At 37.0% G+C, this 21,323-nt stretch overlaps 1 protein-coding gene across 1 annotated transcript in view; it reads left to right on the top strand.

The window, feature by feature from the left end:
• The window catches only part of LOC115126083 (secreted frizzled-related protein 5-like), a 59,443-nt gene extending 38,870 nt beyond the window's left edge, over positions 1-20,573 (top strand). Inside the window, exon 3 of the mRNA XM_065023053.1 lies at positions 19,591-20,573. Within this exon, the coding sequence (XP_064879125.1) occupies positions 19,591-19,919 (329 nt within the window). The 3' untranslated portion in view covers positions 19,920-20,573. The remainder of the gene's footprint in view (positions 1-19,590) is intronic.
• The last annotated feature ends 750 nt before the right edge of the window (positions 20,574-21,323 follow it).

Genomic DNA, 21,323 nt, shown 5'->3' with positions numbered 1-21,323 from the left:
ATTAAGTTAACATGATACCAGCCAGAACTTACATTAAGTTAACATGATACCAGCCAGAACTTACATTAAGTTAACATGATACCAGCCAGAACTTACATTAAGTTAACATGATACCAGCCAGAACTTACATTAAGTTAATTAACATGATACCAGCCAGAACTTACATTAAGTTAACATGATACCAGCCAGAACTTACATTAAGTTAACATGATACCAGCCAGAACTTACATTAAGTTAATTAACATGATACCAGCCAGAACTTACATTAAGTTAACATGATACCAGCCAGAACTTACATTAAGTTAACATGATACCAGCCAGAACTTACATTAAGTTAACATGATACCAGCCATAACTTACATTAAGTTAACATGATACCAGCCAGAACTTACATTAAGTTAATTAACATGATACCAGCCATAACTTACATTAAGTTAACATGATACCAGCCAGAACTTACATTAAGTTAATTAACATGATACCAGCCAGAACTTACATTAAGTTAACATGATACCAGCCAGAACTTACATTAAGTTAACATGATACCAGCCAGAACTTACATTAAGTTAACATGATACCAGCCAGAACTTACATTAAGTTAACATGATACCAGCCAGAACTTACATTAAGTTAATTAACATGATACCAGCCAGAACTTACATTAAGTTAACATGATACCAGCCATAACTTACATTAAGTTAACATGATACCAGCCAGAACTTACATTAAGTTAACATGATACCAGCCAGAACTTACATTAAGTTAACATGATACCAGCCATAACTTACATTAAGTTAACATGATACCAGCCATAACTTACATTAAGTTAACATGATACCAGCCAGAACTTACATTAAGTTAACATGATACCAGCCATAACTTACATTAAGTTAATTAACATGATACCAGCCAGAACTTACATTAAGTTAATTAACATGATACCAGCCAGAACTTACATTAAGTTAATTAACATGATACCAGCCATAACTTACATTAAGTTAACATGATACCAGCCAGAACTTACATTAAGTTAATTAACATGATACCAGCCAGAACTTACATTAAGTTAATTAACATAATACCAGCCATAACTTACATTAAGTTAATTAACATGATACCAGCCAGAACTTACATTAAGTTAACATGATACCAGCCAGAACTTACATTAAGTTAACATGATACCAGCCAGAACTTACATTAAGTTAATTAACATGATACCAGCCAGAACTTACATTAAGTTAACATGATACCAGCCAGAACTTACATTAAGTTAATTAACATGATACCAGCCAGAACTTACATTAAGTTAATTAACATGATACCAGCCAGAACTTACATTAAGTTAACATGATACCAGCCAGAACTTACATTAAGTTAACATGATACCAGCCAGAACTTACATTAAGTTAATTAACATGATACCAGCCAGAACTTACATTAAGTTAACATGATACCAGCCAGAACTTACATTAAGTTAACATGATACCAGCCAGAACTTACATTAAGTTAACATGATACCAGCCAGAACTTACATTAAGTTAACATGATACCAGCCAGAACTTACATTAAGTTAATTAACATGATACCAGCCAGAACTTACATTAAGTTAACATGATACCAGCCAGAACTTACATTAAGTTAACATGATACCAGCCAGAACTTACATTAAGTTAACATGATACCAGCCAGAACTTACATTAAGTTAACATGATACCAGCCATAACTTACATTAAGTTAACATGATACCAGCCAGAACTTACATTAAGTTAACATGATACCAGCCAGAACTTACATTAAGTTAACATGATACCAGCCAGAACTTACATTAAGTTAATTAACATGATACCAGCCAGAACTTACATTAAGTTAATTAACATGATACCAGCCAGAACTTACATTAAGTTAACATGATACCAGCCAGAACTTACATTAAGTTAACATGATACCAGCCAGAACTTACATTAAGTTAACATGATACCAGCCATAACTTACATTAAGTTAACATGATACCAGCCAGAACTTACATTAAGTTAACATGATACCAGCCAGAACTTACATTAAGTTAACATGATACCAGCCAGAACTTACATTAAGTTAACATGATACCAGCCATAACTTACATTAAGTTAACATGATACCAGCCAGAACTTACATTAAGTTAACATGATACCAGCCAGAACTTACATTAAGTTAACATGATACCAGCCAGAACTTACATTAAGTTAATTAACATGATACCAGCCATAACTTACATTAAGTTAATTAACATGATACCAGCCAGAACTTACATTAAGTTAATTAACATGATACCAGCCAGAACTTACATTAAGTTAATTAACATGATACCAGCCAGAACTTACATTAAGTTAACATGATACCAGCCAGAACTTACATTAAGTTAATTAACATGATACCAGCCAGAACTTACATTAAGTTAATTAACATAATACCAGCCATAACTTACATTAAGTTAATTAACATGATACCAGCCAGAACTTACATTAAGTTAACATGATACCAGCCAGAACTTACATTAAGTTAACATGATACCAGCCAGAACTTACATTAAGTTAATTAACATGATACCAGCCAGAACTTACATTAAGTTAACATGATACCAGCCAGAACTTACATTAAGTTAATTAACATGATACCAGCCAGAACTTACATTAAGTTAATTAACATGATACCAGCCAGAACTTACATTAAGTTAATTAACATGATACCAGCCAGAACTTACATTAAGTTAACATGATACCAGCCAGAACTTACATTAAGTTAACATGATACCAGCCAGAACTTACATTAAGTTAACATGATACCAGCCAGAACTTACATTAAGTTAACATGATACCAGCCAGAACTTACATTAAGTTAATTAACATGATACCAGCCAGAACTTACATTAAGTTAACATGATACCAGCCAGAACTTACATTAAGTTAATTAACATGATACCAGCCAGAACTTACATTAAGTTAATTAACATGATACCAGCCAGAACTTACATTAAGTTAACATGATACCAGCCATAACTTACATTAAGTTAACATGATACCAGCCAGAACTTACATTAAGTTAATATGATACCAGCCAGAACTTACATTAAGTTAACATGATACCAGCCAGAACTTACATTAAGTTAATTAACATGATACCAGCCAGAACTTACATTAAGTTAATTAACATGATACCAGCCAGAACTTACATTAAGTTAACATGATACCAGCCAGAACTTACATTAAGTTAACATGATACCAGCCAGAACTTACATTAAGTTAATTAACATGATACCAGCCAGAACTTACATTAAGTTAACATGATACCAGCCATAACTTACATTAAGTTAACATGATACCAGCCAGAACTTACATTAAGTTAACATGATACCAGCCAGAACTTACATTAAGTTAACATGATACCAGCCAGAACTTACATTAAGTTAATTAACATGATACCAGCCAGAACTTACATTAAGTTAATTAACATGATACCAGCCAGAACTTACATTAAGTTAACATGATACCAGCCATAACTTACATTAAGTTAATTAACATGATACCAGCCAGAACTTACATTAAGTTAACATGATACCAGCCATAACTTACATTAAGTTAACATGATACCAGCCAGAACTTACATTAAGTTAATTAACATGATACCAGCCAGAACTTACATTAAGTTAACATGATACCAGCCAGAACTTACATTAAGTTAATTAACATGATACCAGCCAGAACTTACATTAAGTTAATTAACATGATACCAGCCATAACTTACATTAAGTTAACATGATACCAGCCAGAACTTACATTAAGTTAACATGATACCAGCCAGAACTTACATTAAGTTAATTAACATGATACCAGCCAGAACTTACATTAAGTTAATTAACATGATACCAGCCAGAACTTACATTAAGTTAACATGATACCAGCCATAACTTACATTAAGTTAATTAACATGATACCAGCCAGAACTTACATTATTAAGTTAACATGATACCAGCCAGAACTTACATTAAGTTAACATGATACCAGCCAGAACTTACATTAAGTTAATTAACATGATACCAGCCAGAACTTACATTAAGTTAATTAACATGATACCAGCCAGAACTTACATTAAGTTAACATGATACCAGCCAGAACTTACATTAAGTTAATTAACATGATACCAGCCAGAACTTACATTAAGTTAACATGATACCAGCCAGAACTTACATTAAGTTAATTAACATGATACCAGCCAGAACTTACATTAAGTTAACATGATACCAGCCAGAACTTACATTAAGTTAACATGATACCAGCCAGAACTTACATTAAGTTAACATGATACCAGCCATAACTTACATTAAGTTAACATGATACCAGCCAGAACTTACATTAAGTTAACATGATACCAGCCATAACTTACATTAAGTTAACATGATACCAGCCAGAACTTACATTAAGTTAATTAACATGATACCAGCCAGAACTTACATTAAGTTAACATGATACCAGCCAGAACTTACATTAAGTTAACATGATACCAGCCATAACTTACATTAAGTTAACATGATACCAGCCAGAACTTACATTAAGTTAACATGATACCAGCCAGAACTTACATTAAGTTAACATGATACCAGCCAGAACTTACATTAAGTTAACATGATACCAGCCATAACTTACATTAAGTTAACATGATACCAGCCAGAACTTACATTAAGTTAACATGATACCAGCCAGAACTTACATTAAGTTAACATGATACCAGCCAGAACTTACATTAAGTTAATTAACATGATACCAGCCAGAACTTACATTAAGTTAATTAACATGATACCAGCCAGAACTTACATTAAGTTAACATGATACCAGCCAGAACTTACATTAAGTTAATTAACATGATACCAGCCAGAACTTACATTAAGTTAATTAACATAATACCAGCCAGAACTTACATTAAGTTAATTAACATGATACCAGCCAGAACTTACATTAAGTTAACATGATACCAGCCAGAACTTACATTAAGTTAACATGATACCAGCCAGAACTTACATTAAGTTAATTAACATGATACCAGCCATAACTTACATTAAGTTAACATGATACCAGCCAGAACTTACATTAAGTTAATTAACATGATACCAGCCAGAACTTACATTAAGTTAATTAACATGATACCAGCCAGAACTTACATTAAGTTAACATGATACCAGCCAGAACTTACATTAAGTTAACATGATACCAGCCAGAACTTACATTAAGTTAACATGATACCAGCCAGAACTTACATTAAGTTAATTAACATGATACCAGCCAGAACTTACATTAAGTTAACATGATACCAGCCAGAACTTACATTAAGTTAACATGATACCAGCCAGAACTTACATTAAGTTAATTAACATGATACCAGCCAGAACTTACATTAAGTTAATTAACATGATACCAGCCAGAACTTACATTAAGTTAACATGATACCAGCCAGAACTTACATTAAGTTAACATGATGATACCAGCCAGAACACATTAAGTTAATTAACATGATACCAGCCAGAACTTACATTAAGTTAATTAACATGATACCAGCCAGAACTTACATTAAGTTAACATGATACCAGCCAGAACTTACATTAAGTTAATTAACATGATACCAGCCAGAACTTACATTAAGTTAACATGATACCAGCCAGAACTTACATTAAGTTAATTAACATGATACCAGCCAGAACTTACATTAAGTTAACATGATACCAGCCAGAACTTACATTAAGTTAACATGATACCAGCCAGAACTTACATTAAGTTAACATGATACCAGCCAGAACTTACATTAAGTTAACATGATACCAGCCAGAACTTACATTAAGTTAACATGATACCAGCCATTAAGTTAACATGATACCAGCCAGAACTTACATTAAGTTAACATGATACCAGCCAGAACTTACATTAAGTTAACATGATACCAGCCAGAACTTACATTAAGTTAACATGATACCAGCCAGAACTTACATTAAGTTAATTAACATGATACCAGCCAGAACTTACATTAAGTTAATTAACATGATACCAGCCAGAACTTACATTAAGTTAATTAACATGATACCAGCCATAACTTACATTAAGTTAATTAACATGATACCAGCCAGAACTTACATTAAGTTAACATGATACCAGCCATAACTTACATTAAGTTAACATGATACCAGCCAGAACTTACATTAAGTTAATTAACATGATACCAGCCATAACTTACATTAAGTTAACATGATACCAGCCAGAACTTACATTAAGTTAATTAACATGATACCAGCCAGAACTTACATTAAGTTAATTAACATGATACCAGCCATAACTTACATTAAGTTAACATGATACCAGCCATAACTTACATTAAGTTAACATGATACCAGCCAGAACTTACATTAAGTTAATTAACATGATACCAGCCAGAACTTACATTAAGTTACATTAACATGATACCAGCCAGAACTTACATTAAGTTAACATGATACCAGCCATAACATGATACCAGCCATTAAGTTAACATGATACCAGCCAGAACTTACATTAAGTTAATATGATACCAGCCAGAACTTACATTAAGTTAACATGATACCAGCCAGAACTTACATTAAGTTAACATGATACCAGCCAGAACTTACATTAAGTTAATTAACATGATACCAGCCAGAACTTACATTAAGTTAACATGATACCAGCCAGAACTTACATTAAGTTAACATGATACCAGCCAGAACTTACATTAAGTTAACATGATACCAGCCAGAACTTACATTAAGTTAACATGATACCAGCCAGAACTTACATTAAGTTAACATGATACCAGCCATAACTTACATTAAGTTAACATGATACCAGCCAGAACTTACATTAAGTTAACATGATACCAGCCATAACTTACATTAAGTTAACATGATACCAGCCATAACTTACATTAAGTTAATTAACATGATACCAGCCAGAACTTACATTAAGTTAATTAACATGATACCAGCCATAACTTACATTAAGTTAACATGATACCAGCCATAACTTACATTAAGTTAATTAACATGATACCAGCCAGAACTTACATTAAGTTAATTAACATAATACCAGCCATAACTTACATTAAGTTAACATGATACCAGCCAGAACTTACATTAAGTTAATTAACATGATACCAGCCAGAACTTACATTAAGTTAATTAACATAATACCAGCCATAACTTACATTAAGTTAATTAACATGATACCAGCCAGAACTTACATTAAGTTAACATGATACCAGCCATAACTTACATTAAGTTAACATGATACCAGCCAGAACTTACATTAAGTTAATTAACATGATACCAGCCATAACTTACATTAAGTTAACATGATACCAGCCAGAACTTACATTAAGTTAATTAACATGATACCAGCCAGAACTTACATTAAGTTAATTAACATGATACCAGCCATAACTTACATTAAGTTAACATGATACCAGCCATAACTTACATTAAGTTAACATGATACCAGCCAGAACTTACATTAAGTTAATTAACATGATACCAGCCAGAACTTACATTAAGTTAATTAACATGATACCAGCCAGAACTTACATTAAGTTAACATGATACCAGCCAGAACTTACATTAAGTTAACATGATACCAGCCAGAACTTACATTAAGTTAACATGATACCAGCCAGAACTTACATTAAGTTAACATGATACCAGCCAGAACTTACATTAAGTTAACATGATACCAGCCAGAACTTACATTAAGTTAACATGATACCAGCCAGAACTTACATTAAGTTAATTAACATGATACCAGCCAGAACTTACATTAAGTTAATTAACATGATACCAGCCAGAACTTACATTAAGTTAACATGATACCAGCCAGAACTTACATTAAGTTAACATGATACCAGCCAGAACTTACATTAAGTTAACATGATACCAGCCATAACTTACATTAAGTTAATTAACATGATACCAGCCAGAACTTACATTAAGTTAATTAACATGATACCAGCCAGAACTTACATTAAGTTAATTAACATGATACCAGCCAGAACTTACATTAAGTTAACATGATACCAGCCAGAACTTACATTAAGTTAACATGATACCAGCCAGAACTTACATTAAGTTAACATGATACCAGCCAGAACTTACATTAAGTTAACATGATACCAGCCAGAACTTACATTAAGTTAACATGATACCAGCCAGAACTTACATTAAGTTAATTAACATGATACCAGCCAGAACTTACATTAAGTTAACATGATACCAGCCAGAACTTACATTAAGTTAACATGATACCAGCCAGAACTTACATTAAGTTAACATGATACCAGCCAGAACTTACATTAAGTTAACATGATACCAGCCAGAACTTACATTAAGTTAACATGATACCAGCCATAACTTACATTAAGTTAATTAACATGATACCAGCCAGAACTTACATTAAGTTAATTAACATGATACCAGCCATAACTTACATTAAGTTAACATGATACCAGCCAGAACTTACATTAAGTTAATTAACATGATACCAGCCATAACTTACATTAAGTTAACATGATACCAGCCAGAACTTACATTAAGTTAATTAACATGATACCAGCCAGAACTTACATTAAGTTAACATGATACCAGCCAGAACTTACATTAAGTTAATTAACATGATACCAGCCAGAACTTACATTAAGTTAACATGATACCAGCCATAACTTACATTAAGTTAACATGATACCAGCCAGAACTTACATTAAGTTAACATGATACCAGCCAGAACTTACATTAAGTTAACATGATACCAGCCAGAACTTACATTAAGTTAATTAACATGATACCAGCCAGAACTTACATTAAGTTAACATGATACCAGCCAGAACTTACATTAAGTTAACATGATACCAGCCAGAACTTACATTAAGTTAATTAACATGATACCAGCCAGAACTGATACATTAAGTTAATTAACATGATACCAGCCAGAACTTACATTAAGTTAACATGATACCAGCCAGAACTTACATTAAGTTAACATGATACCAGCCAGAACTTACATTAAGTTAACATGATACCAGCCAGAACTTACATTAAGTTAATTAACATGATACCAGCCAGAACTTACATTAAGTTAACATGATACCAGCCAGAACTTACATTAAGTTAATTAACATGATACCAGCCAGAACTTACATTAAGTTAACATGATACCAGCCAGAACTTACATTAAGTTAATTAACATGATACCAGCCAGAACTTACATTAAGTTAATTAACATGATACCAGCCAGAACTTACATTAAGTTAACATGATACCAGCCAGAACTTACATTAAGTTAACATGATACCAGCCAGAACTTACATTAAGTTAACATGATACCAGCCAGAACTTACATTAAGTTAATTAACATGATACCAGCCAGAACTTACATTAAGTTAACATGATACCAGCCAGAACTTACATTAAGTTAACATGATACCAGCCAGAACTTACATTAAGTTAACATGATACCAGCCAGAACTTACATTAAGTTAACATGATACCAGCCAGAACTTACATTAAGTTAATTAACATGATACCAGCCAGAACTTACATTAAGTTAATTAACATGATACCAGCCAGAACTTACATTAAGTTAACATGATACCAGCCAGAACTTACATTAAGTTAATTAACATGATACCAGCCAGAACTTACATTAAGTTAACATGATACCAGCCAGAACTTACATTAAGTTAATTAACATGATACCAGCCATAACTTACATTAAGTTAATTAACATGATACCAGCCAGAACTTACATTAAGTTAACATGATACCAGCCAGAACTTACATTAAGTTAATTAACATGATACCAGCCAGAACTTACATTAATTAATTAACATGATACCAGCCAGAACTTACATTAAGTTAACATGATACCAGCCAGAACTTACATTAAGTTAACATGATACCAGCCAGAACTTACATTAAGTTAATTAACATGATACCAGCCAGAACTTACATTAAGTTAATTAACATGATACCAGCCAGAACTTACATTAAGTTAACATGATACCAGCCATAACTTACATTAAGTTAACATGATACCAGCCAGAACTTACATTAAGTTAACATGATACCAGCCAGAACTTACATTAAGTTAACATGATACCAGCCATAACTTACATTAAGTTAACATGATACCAGCCAGAACTTACATTAAGTTAATTAACATGATACCAGCCAGAACTTACATTAAGTTAACATGATACCAGCCAGAACTTACATTAAGTTAACATGATACCAGCCAGAACTTACACATTAAGTTAACATGATACCAGCCAGAACTTACATTAAGTTAACATGATACCAGCCAGAACTTACATTAAGTTAACATGATACCAGCCAGAACTTACATTAAGTTAACATGATACCAGCCAGAACTTACATTAAGTTAACATGATACCATTAACTTACATTAAGTTAACATGATACCAGCCATAACTTACATTAAGTTAATTAACATGATACCAGCCAGAACTTACATTAAGTTAATTAACATGATACCAGCCATAACTTACATTAAGTTAACATGATACCAGCCATAACTTACATTAAGTTAATGAACATGATACCAGCCAGAACTTACATTAAGTTAATTAACATGATACCAGCCAGAACTTACATTAAGTTAACATGATACCAGCCAGAACTTACATTAAGTTAATTAACATGATACCAGCCAGAACTTACATTAAGTTAATTAACATGATACCAGCCATAACTTACATTAAGTTAATTAACATGATACCAGCCAGAACTTACATTAAGTTAACATGATACCAGCCATAACTTACATTAAGTTAACATGATACCAGCCAGAACTTACATTAAGTTAATTAACATGATACCAGCCATAACTTACATTAAGTTAACATGATACCAGCCAGAACTTACATTAAGTTAATTAACATGATACCAGCCAGAACTTACATTAAGTTAATTAACATGATACCAGCCAGAACTTACATTAAGTTAACATGATACCAGCCAGAACTTACATTAAGTTAACATGATACCAGCCAGAACTTACATTAAGTTAATTAACATGATACCAGCCAGAACTTACATTAAGTTAATTAACATGATACCAGCCAGAACTTACATTAAGTTAACATGATACCAGCCAGAACTTAATTAAGTTAATGTACCAGCCAGAACTTACATTAAGTTAAACATGATACCAGCCAGAACTTACATTAAGTTAACATGATACCAGCCAGAACTTACATTAAGTTAATTAATGATACCAGCCAGAACTTACATTAAGTTATTAACATGATACCAGCCATAACTTACATTAAGTTAACATGATACCAGCCAGAACTTACATTAAGTTAATTAACATGATACCAGCCAGAACTTACATTAAGTTAACATGATACCAGCCAGAACTTACATTAAGTTTAACATGATACCAGCCAGAACTTACATTAGTTAACATGATACCAGCCAGAACTTACATTAAGTTAACATGATACCAGCCAGAACTTACATTAAGTTAACATGATACCAGCCAGAACTTACATTAAGTTAATTAACATGATACCAGCCAGAACTTACATTAAGTTAATTAACATGATACCAGCCAGAACTTACATTAAGTTAGCCAGAACTTACATTAAGTTAATTAATGATACCAGCCAGAACTTACATTAAGTTAACATGATACCAGCCAGAACTTACATTAAGTTAATTAACATGATACCAGCCAGAACTTACATTAAGTTAATTAACATGATACCAGCCAGAACTTACATTAAGTTAACATGATACCAGCCAGAACTTACATTAAGTTAACATGATACCAGCCAGAACTTACATTAAGTTAACATGATACCAGCCAGAACTTACATTAGTTAGTTAACATGATACCAGCCAGAACTTACATTAAGTTAATTAACATGATACCAGCCAGAACTTACATTAAGTTAATTAACATGATACCAGCCAGAACTTACATTAAGTTAACATGATACCAGCCAGAACTTACATTAAGTTTAACATGATACCAGCCAGAACTTACATTAAGTTAATTAACATGATACCAGCCAGAACTTACATTAAGTTAACATGATACCAGCCAGAACTTACATTAAGTTAATTAACATGATACCAGCCAGAACTTACATTAAGTTAACATGATACCAGCCAGAAGTTAACATGATACCAGCCAGAACTTACATTAAGTTAATTAACATGATACCAGCCAGAACTTACATTAATTAACATGATACCAGCCAGAACTTACATTAAGTTAATTAACATGATACCAGCCAGAACTTACATTAAGTTAATTAACATGATACCAGCCAGAACTTACATTAAGTTAACATGATACCAGCCAGAACTTACATTAAGTTAATTAACATGATACCAGCCAGAACTTACATTAAGTTAATTAACATGATACCAGCCAGAACTTACATTAAGTTAACATGATACCAGCCAGAACTTACATTAAGTTAACATGATACCAGCCAGAACTTACATTAAGTTAATTAACATGATACCAGCCAGAACTTACATTAAGTTAACATGATACCAGCCAGAACTTACATTAAGTTAACATGATACCAGCCAGAACTTACATTAAGTTAACATGATACCAGCCAGAACTTACATTAAGTTAACATGATACCAGCCAGAACTTACATTAAGTTAACATGATACCAGCCAGAACTTACATTAAGTTAATTAACATGATACCAGCCAGAACTTACATTAAGTTAATTAACATGATACCAGCCAGAACTTACATTAAGTTAACATGATACCAGCCAGAACTTACATTAAGTTAATTAACATGATACCAGCCAGAACTTACATTAAGTTAACATGATACCAGCCAGAACTTACATTAAGTTAACATGATACCAGCCAGAACTTACATTAAGTTAACATGATACCAGCCAGAACTTACATTAAGTTAACATGATACCAGCCAGAACTTACATTAAGTTAATTAACATGATACCAGCCAGAACTTACATTAAGTTAATTAACATGATACCAGCCAGAACTTACATTAAGTTAACATGATACCAGCCAGAACTTACATTAAGTTAATTAACATGATACCAGCCAGAACTTACATTAAGTTAACATGATACCAGCCAGAACTTACATTAAGTTAATTAACATGATACCAGCCAGAACTTACATTAAGTTAACATGATACCAGCCATAACTTACATTAAGTTAATTAACATGATACCAGCCAGAACTTACATTAAGTTAATTAACATGATACCAGCCAGAACTTACATTAAGTTAACATGATACCAGCCAGAACTTACATTAAGTTAATTAACATGATACCAGCCAGAACTTACATTAAGTTAATTAACATGATACCAGCCAGAACTTACATTAAGTTAACATGATTAACATGATACCAGCCAGAACTTACATTAAGTTAATTAACATGATACCAGCCAGAACTTACATTAAGTTAATTAACATGATACCAGCCAGAACTTACATTAAGTTAATTGATACCAGCCATAACTTACATTAAGTTAACATGATACCAGCCAGAACTTACATTAAGTTAATTATGATACCAGCCAGAACTTACATTAAGTTAATTAAGTTAACATGATACCAGCCAGAACTTACATTAAGTTAACATGATACCAGCCAGAACTTACATTAAGTTAATTAACATGATACCAGCCAGAACTTACATTAAGTTAACATGATACCAGCCAGAACTTACATTAAGTTAACATGATACCAGCCATAACTTACATTAAGTTAACATGATACCAGCCAGAACTTACATTAAGTTAATTAACATGATACCAGCCAGAACTTACATTAAGTTAACATGATACCAGCCAGAACTTACATTAAGTTAATTAACATGATACCAGCCATAACTTACATTAAGTTAACATGATACCAGCCATAACTTACATTAAGTTAACATGATACCAGCCAGAACTTACATTAAGTTAATTAACATGATACCAGCCAGAACTTACATTAAGTTAATTAACATGATACCAGCCAGAACTTACATTAAGTTAACATGATACCAGCCATAACTTACATTAAGTTAATTAACATGATACCAGCCAGAACTTACATTAAGTTAACATGATACCAGCCAGAACTTACATTAAGTTAACATGATACCAGCCAGAACTTACATTAAGTTAACATGATACCAGCCATAACTTACATTAAGTTAACATGATACCAGCCAGAACTTACATTAAGTTATACCATTAACATGTTAATACCAGCCAGAACTTACATTAAGTTAACATGATACCAGCCAGAACTTACATTAAGTTAATTAACATGATACCAGCCAGAACTTACATTAAGTTAACATGATACCAGCCAGAACTTACATTAAGTTAACATGATACCACAGAACTTACATTAAGTTAACATGATACCAGCCAGAACTTACATTAAGTTAACATGATACCAGCCAGAACTTACATTAAGTTAACATGATACCAGCCAGAACTTACATTAAGTTAACATGATACCAGCCAGAACTTACATTAAGTTAACATGATACCAGCCAGAACTTACATTAAGTTAACATGATACCAGCCAGAACTTACATTAAGTTAACATGATACCAGCCATAACTTACATTAAGTTAATTAACATGATACCAGCCAGAACTTACATTAAGTTAACATGATACCAGCCAGAACTTACATTAAGTTAATTAACATGATACCAGCCAGAACTTACATTAAGTTAACATGATACCAGCCAGAACTTACATTAAGTTAACATGATACCAGCCAGAACTTACATTAAGTTAACATGATACCAGCCAGAACTTACATTAAGTTAACATGATACCAGCCAGAACTTACATTAAGTTAACATGATACCAGCCAGAACTTACATTAAGTTAACATGATACCAGCCAGAACTTACATTAAGTTAATTAACATGATACCAGCCAGAACTTACATTAAGTTAATTAACATGATACCAGCCAGAACTTACATTAAGTTAATTAACATGATACCAGCCAGAACTTACATTAAGTTAATTAACATGATACCAGCCAGAACTTACATTAAGTTAATTAACATGATACCAGCCAGAACTTACATTAAGTTAATTAACATGATACCAGCCAGAACTTACATTAAGTTAACATGGTACCAGCCAGGTTGAAGAATAGTGGAACTGGCATTATTCAAATCCAAGAGCAATACAATACAAGTCACGTGACCCAAATGGAACCCTATTCCCTGCACAGTGCACTACGTCACCCATAGGTACACTACCCTATGGGTCCTGGTCAAAACGAGTGTTTCATATTGTTAATAGGGTGACATTTGGGACACATCCAGTGTCTTTATTCTGTTTCACACTCAGAGACAGCCAGCCACACAGTTCTTGGTCATATAGCATGAGGTCACACACACACACACACACACACACACACACACACACACACACACACACACACCCTTTTCATCTAACATGAGGTAAGACAATAGTAATCTAGATTTTTATCCATCTGTTTAATTGGGAGATTGAATAATAGTCTGCTGTATAGTCCAAGGAGAATAAAAGAGGATAGTTGTGGAAAACAGCATGAAATAACATGACACAATAACTATCTCAGAATGCAATTTGACTGCGTATGAAGGCAGATAGCCAATCAAAGCACACACACACACCGACATGCATTGTTCACTTCAAAGCATGAACTCTTTTAGCTGAGTGTCTAGTAGTTAGTTGAGTGAAATCCAGAGATGATTACAGAGGTAAAGATTTTAGAGACTTGGATTGTTTGATTGAGCCAAGAATGACGCAAATATTCAGCAGCAATGACAGCATTATTATACAAGATTTTCACACTTGGTGTCAACTTCTGGTAACGCCTCAACATTTCAATTCATTTGTACCTATTTATAAATGACTTGGCTTGAATATATCATCTGAACATCTATGAGATGAATATCCTTATCCTTGCCTGAGACTTGTTTGCAGAGGCCTGGCTGTAAACCTGCTGGGTGTAAATCTGTATACCCAACACCTGCATGTTAGTGAAAATGACAGTCTCTCTCTCTCTCTCTCTCTCTCTCTCTCTCTCTCTCTCTCTCTCTCTCTCGGCCTCTCTCTCTCGGCCTCTCTCTCTCTGCCTCTCTATCTCGGCTTCTCTCTCTCTCTCTCGGCCTCTCTCTCTCTCTCTCAGCCTCTCCCTCTCTCTCGGACACTCTCTCTCTCTCTGCCTCTCTCTCAGCCTCTCTCTCTCGGCCTCTCTCTCTCTCTCGACCTCTCCCTCTCTCTCGGCCTCTCTCTCCCTCGGCCTCTCTCTCTCTCTCTGCCTCTCTCTCTCTCTCAGCCTCTCCCTCTCTCTCGGACACTCTCTCTCTCTCTCGGCCTCTCTCTCAGCCTCTCTCTCTCTCTCTCTCTCTCTCTCTCTCTCTCTCTCTCTCGGCCTCTCTCTCTCTGCCTCTCTCTCTCTCTCTCTGCCTCTCTCTCTCTCTCTCGGCCTCTCTCTCTCTCTCAGCCTCTCCCTCTCTCTCGGACACTCTTCTCTCTCTCTGCCTCTCTCTCAGCCTCTCTCTCTCTCGGCCTCTCTCTCTCTCTCGACCTCTCCCTCTCTCTCGGCCTCTCTCTCCCTCTGCCTCTCTCTCTCTCTCTCGGCCTCTCTCTCTCGGCCTCTGTCTGTCTGTGTGTCCTCCTCTTTTCCTCTCCTTTCACTTCCATCCACTCCCTGATATCACTGGGTCTCTGTTACTGACTGGGTCTCTGTTTCTGACTAGGTATCTGTTACTGTTTCTTACTCAATTCCTTTCCTGTCACTGTAAGGAGGAGACATATTTGACCAGTATGGGAAGGGTTTCACCTTGGATAGAAAGGTATCTCTCAGTAACTTATCTTCCTCAATGGTGCCCAGGGCAAGGGCAAATCATTTTACCTACAGCTGAGGTTTTGTGTGTGTGTGTGTGTGTGTGTCTGTGTGTGTGTGTGTGTGTGTGTGTGTGTGTGTGTGTGTGTGTGTGTGTGTGTGTGTGTGTGTGTGTGTGTGTGTGTGCGTGCGTGCATGCATGTTTGTGTGTGCGTGTGCGTGCGTGCGTGTGTGTGTGTGTGTGTGTGTGTGTGTGTGTGTGTGTGTGTGTGTGTGTGTGTGTGTGCGTGTGTGTGAATGCGTGTGTTTGTGTGTACGTGTGTGTGCGTGTGTGTATGTGTGCGTGTGCCGTCAAGGCAATGTCCAGGTCCCAACACCTAGTCATCCAAACTGCCGTTTCATTTCAGACAACTCTTTCAATTCCAATTTTATTTTCTGTTACTTGCATTATTTTGTACAATGTCTCAGGTCACATACTGGCTGGTGGGACCCACACACACCACACAAATACCCCCCTGAACATATTAAGACCCCGTGTGTGTCTGTGTGTAAGAAACATTAGAAAACAGGAGGAAAGGAGGCCAGAAGTAACATGTCAATATTCCAGGTGGTTGGGAACATAACTACGTTTGATACCAACGTTGGTCCTTCATCCTCAACATGATTCTTTTGGTCTGTCAGGGTGTGCTTACATGGAGAATTCCTCTCTGAAACAAACACATACACACATAAACACACAGACACAGAGGATGTAGTCTTGTGGCAGTCCCAAGGTAATAGTGATTAGTTGTGTAAGGGTAAATGATGACCCTCTGGAGAGGTGTAAAGTACCCCTGTGCTTGGGGCGGGGTCTACCCGTGTTTGTGTATGTGTATGTGTGCGTGCGTGAGGGAGTGTGTGCGTGTGTGTGTGTGTGTTCGTGTATGTGTGTGTGGCAGTCTCTCTGGGGGTGCCACAGGGTTCAATTCTCGGGCCGACTCTTTTATCTGTATATATCAATGATGTCGCTCTAGCTGCTGGTGATGCTCTGATCCACCTCTATGCAGACGACACCATTCTGTATGCATCTGGCCCTTCTCTGGACACTGCCTTAACAAACCTCCAAACAAGATTCAATGCCATACAACTCTCCTTCCGAGGCCTCCAATTGCTCTTAAATACTAGTAAAGCGAAATGCATGCTCTTCAACCGATCGCTGCCCGCACCTGCCCGCCCGTCCAACATCACTACATGGAAGGTTCTGACTTAGAATATGTGGACAACTATAAATACCTAGGTGTCTGGTTAGACTGTAAACCTTCCTTCCAGACTCATATCTCCAATCCAAAATCAAACCTAGAATAGGCATCCTTTTTCGCAACAAATCCTCCTTCACTCATGCTGCCAAACATACCCTCATAAAACTGACCATCCTACCGATCCTTGACTTCGGCGATGTAATTTACAAAATAGCCTCCAACACTCTAAGCAAATTGGATGTAGTCTATCACAGTGCCATCCGTTTTGTCACCAAAACCCCATATACTACCCACCACTGCGTCCTGTATGCTCTCGTTGGTTGGTCCTTGCTACATATTCGTCGCCAAACCCACTCGCTCCAGGTCATCTATATGTCTTTGCTAGGTAAAAGCTCCGCCTTATCTCAGCTCACTGGTCACCATGGCAACACCCACCAGTAGCACGTGCTCCAGCAGGTATATTTCCTTGGTCATCCCCAAAGCCAACACCTCTTTTGGCCACCTTTCCTTCCAGTTCTCTGCTGCCAATGACTGGAACAAATTGCAAAAATCACTGAAGTTGAAGACTTATATCTCCCTCACTAACTTTAAGCATCAGCTGTCAGAGCAGCTTACCGATCGCTGCAGCTGTACACAGCCCATCTGTAAATGGCCCATCCAACCAACTACCTACCTCATCCCCATATTTGTTTTAGATTTTCTTTTGCACACCAGTATTTCTACTTGCACATATATCACTCCAGTGTTAATTGCTCAACTGTAATTACTTTGCCACTACGGCCTATTTATTGCCTTACCCACTTACTTCATTTGCACACACTGTATACAGATGTTTCTATTGTGTTATTGACTGTACGTTTGTTTGTGTGTAACGCTGTGTTGTTAGTGTCTCACTGCTTTGCTTTATCTTGGCCAGGTCGCAGTTGTAAAGGAGAACTTGTTCTCAACTGGCCTACCTGGTTAAATAAAGGTGTGTGTGTGTGTGTGTGTGTGTGTGTGTGTGTGTGTGTGTGTGTGTGTGTGTGTGTGTGTGTGTGTGTGTGTGTGTGTGTGTGTGTGTGTGTGAATGCGTGTGTTTGTGTGTACGTGTGTGTGCGTGCGAGTATGTGTGCGTGTGCCGTCAAGGCAATGTCCAGGTCCCAACACAAAACACATGAGTAGTATGTTTTAGTCCAATGTTGGGCTGATTCCATTTGCTAAAGGGATGGGTTGCATGTTTTTCTGAGTTTTGTTGTTGTTTAGGGCATGGATTTAAGTTATGTTTCTTTACTCTGCCATAGATTCCATCTTAAAGGCAAAACTGCCATCAGGAGGTTTATTTGAAATTAAAATGCAAGTCACTGATCCAAATGTTTATCTCAATCTGTCTCTCCATCTCGCTCTCTCAATCACTTTCTCCTCCCACTCTCTCCTTCCTCTCTCTCTCCCTTCTCCCCTAGCTATCAAGATGAAGATCAAAGAAGTGAAGAAAGAGAATGGCGACCGTAAACTCATCGCCGCTCAGAAGAAGAAGAAGGTGCTCAAGATGGGTGTCCTGCGTAAAAAGGACTTGAAGAAGCTGACGCTGTACATAAAGAATGGAGCCAACTGCCCCTGTGCTCAGCTGGACAACCTTGGCAGTAACTTCCTCATCATGGGCCGGAAAGTGGACCAGCAGCTGCTGCTTATGTCCATCCACAAATGGGAGAAGAAGAGTACAGAGTTGAAGTTCGCCATCAAGTACATGAAGAGTCAGCAGTGTCCCACCTATCATACAGTCTTCCAGTGACCTTACTGATACAACTATCACAACCCCAGTCTTCCCCAAATGTCTCTCCCTCTCCCCTCTATCCCTCCAGTCAGTTGTCTCCCCCTCTCCCCTCTATCCTTCCAGTCAGTTGTCTCCCCCCTCCCCTCTATCCTTCCAGTCAGTTGTCTCTCCCTCTCCCCTCTATCCTTCCAGTCAGTTGTCTCCCCCATCCCCTCTATCCTTCCAGTCAGTTGTCTCCCCTCTCCCCTCTATCCCTCCAATCAGTTGTCTCCCCCTCCCTCTATCCTTCCAGTCAGTTGTCTCTCCTCTCCCCTCTATCCCTCCAGTCAGTTGTCTCCCCCTCCCCTCTATCCTTCCAGTCAGTTGTCTCTCCTCTCCCCTCTATCCCTCCAGTCAGTTGTCTCTCCTCTCCCCTCTATCCCTCCAGTCAGTTGTCTCCCCCTCTCCCCACTATCCCTCCAGTCAGTTGTGTCCCCCTCTCCCTCTATCCCTCCAGTCAGTTGTCTCCCTCTCCCCTCTATCCTCCAGTCAGTTGTCTCCCTCTCCCTCTATCTTCCAGTCAGTTGTCTCCCCCTCTCCCCTCTATCCCTCCAGTCCAGTTGTCTCCCCTCTCCCCTCTATCTCTCCAGTCAGTTGTCTCCCCTTCTCCCTCTATCCCTCCAGTCCAGTTGTCTCCCCTCTCCCTCTATCCCTCCAGTCAGTTGTCTCCCTCTCCCTCTATCCCTCCAGTCAGTTGTCTCTCCCCTCCCCTCTATCCTCCAGTCAGTTGTCTCTCCCTCTCCCCTCTATCCCTCCAGTCAGTTGTCTCCCTCTCCCCTCTATCCCTCCAGTCAGTTGTCTCTCCCTCTCCCCTCTATCCCTCCAGTCAGTTGTCTCTCCCTCCCCTCTATCCCTCCAGGCAGCTGTCTCTCCCTCTCCCCTCTATCCCTCCAGTCAGTTGTGTCCCCCTCTCCCCTCTATCCCTCCAGTCAGTTGTCTCTCCCTCTCCCCTCTATCCCTCCAGTCAGTTGTCTCTCCCTCTCCCTCTATCCCTCCAGTCAGTTGTCTCCCCCTCTCCCCTCTATCCCTCCAGTCAGTTGTCTCTCCCTCTCCCCTCTATCCCTCCAGTCCAGTTGTCTCCCCTCCCCCTCTATCCCTCCAGTCAGTTGTCTCTCCCTCTCCCCTCTATCCCTCCAGTCAGTTGTCTCCCCCTCTCCCCTCTATCCCTCCAGTCAGTTGTCTCCCTCTCCCCTCTATCCCTCCAGTCAGTTGTCTCTCCTCTCCCCTCTATCCCCCAGTCAGTTGTCTCCCCTCTCCCCTCTATCCCTCCAGTCAGTTGTCTACCCCCTCCCTCTATCCTTCCAGTCAGTTGTCTCTCCTCTCCCCTCTATCCCTCCAGTCAGTTGTCTCCCCCTCTCCCCAGTATCCCTCCAGTCAGTTGTG

The sequence above is a fragment of the Oncorhynchus nerka genome, linkage group LG10 (assembly GCF_034236695.1).
Source record: "Oncorhynchus nerka isolate Pitt River linkage group LG10, Oner_Uvic_2.0, whole genome shotgun sequence".
Lineage (NCBI taxonomy): Eukaryota > Metazoa > Chordata > Actinopteri > Salmoniformes > Salmonidae > Oncorhynchus > Oncorhynchus nerka.
Note: the sequence above shows the minus strand (reverse complement) of the source record. Positions and strands in the feature narration are given on the sequence as shown.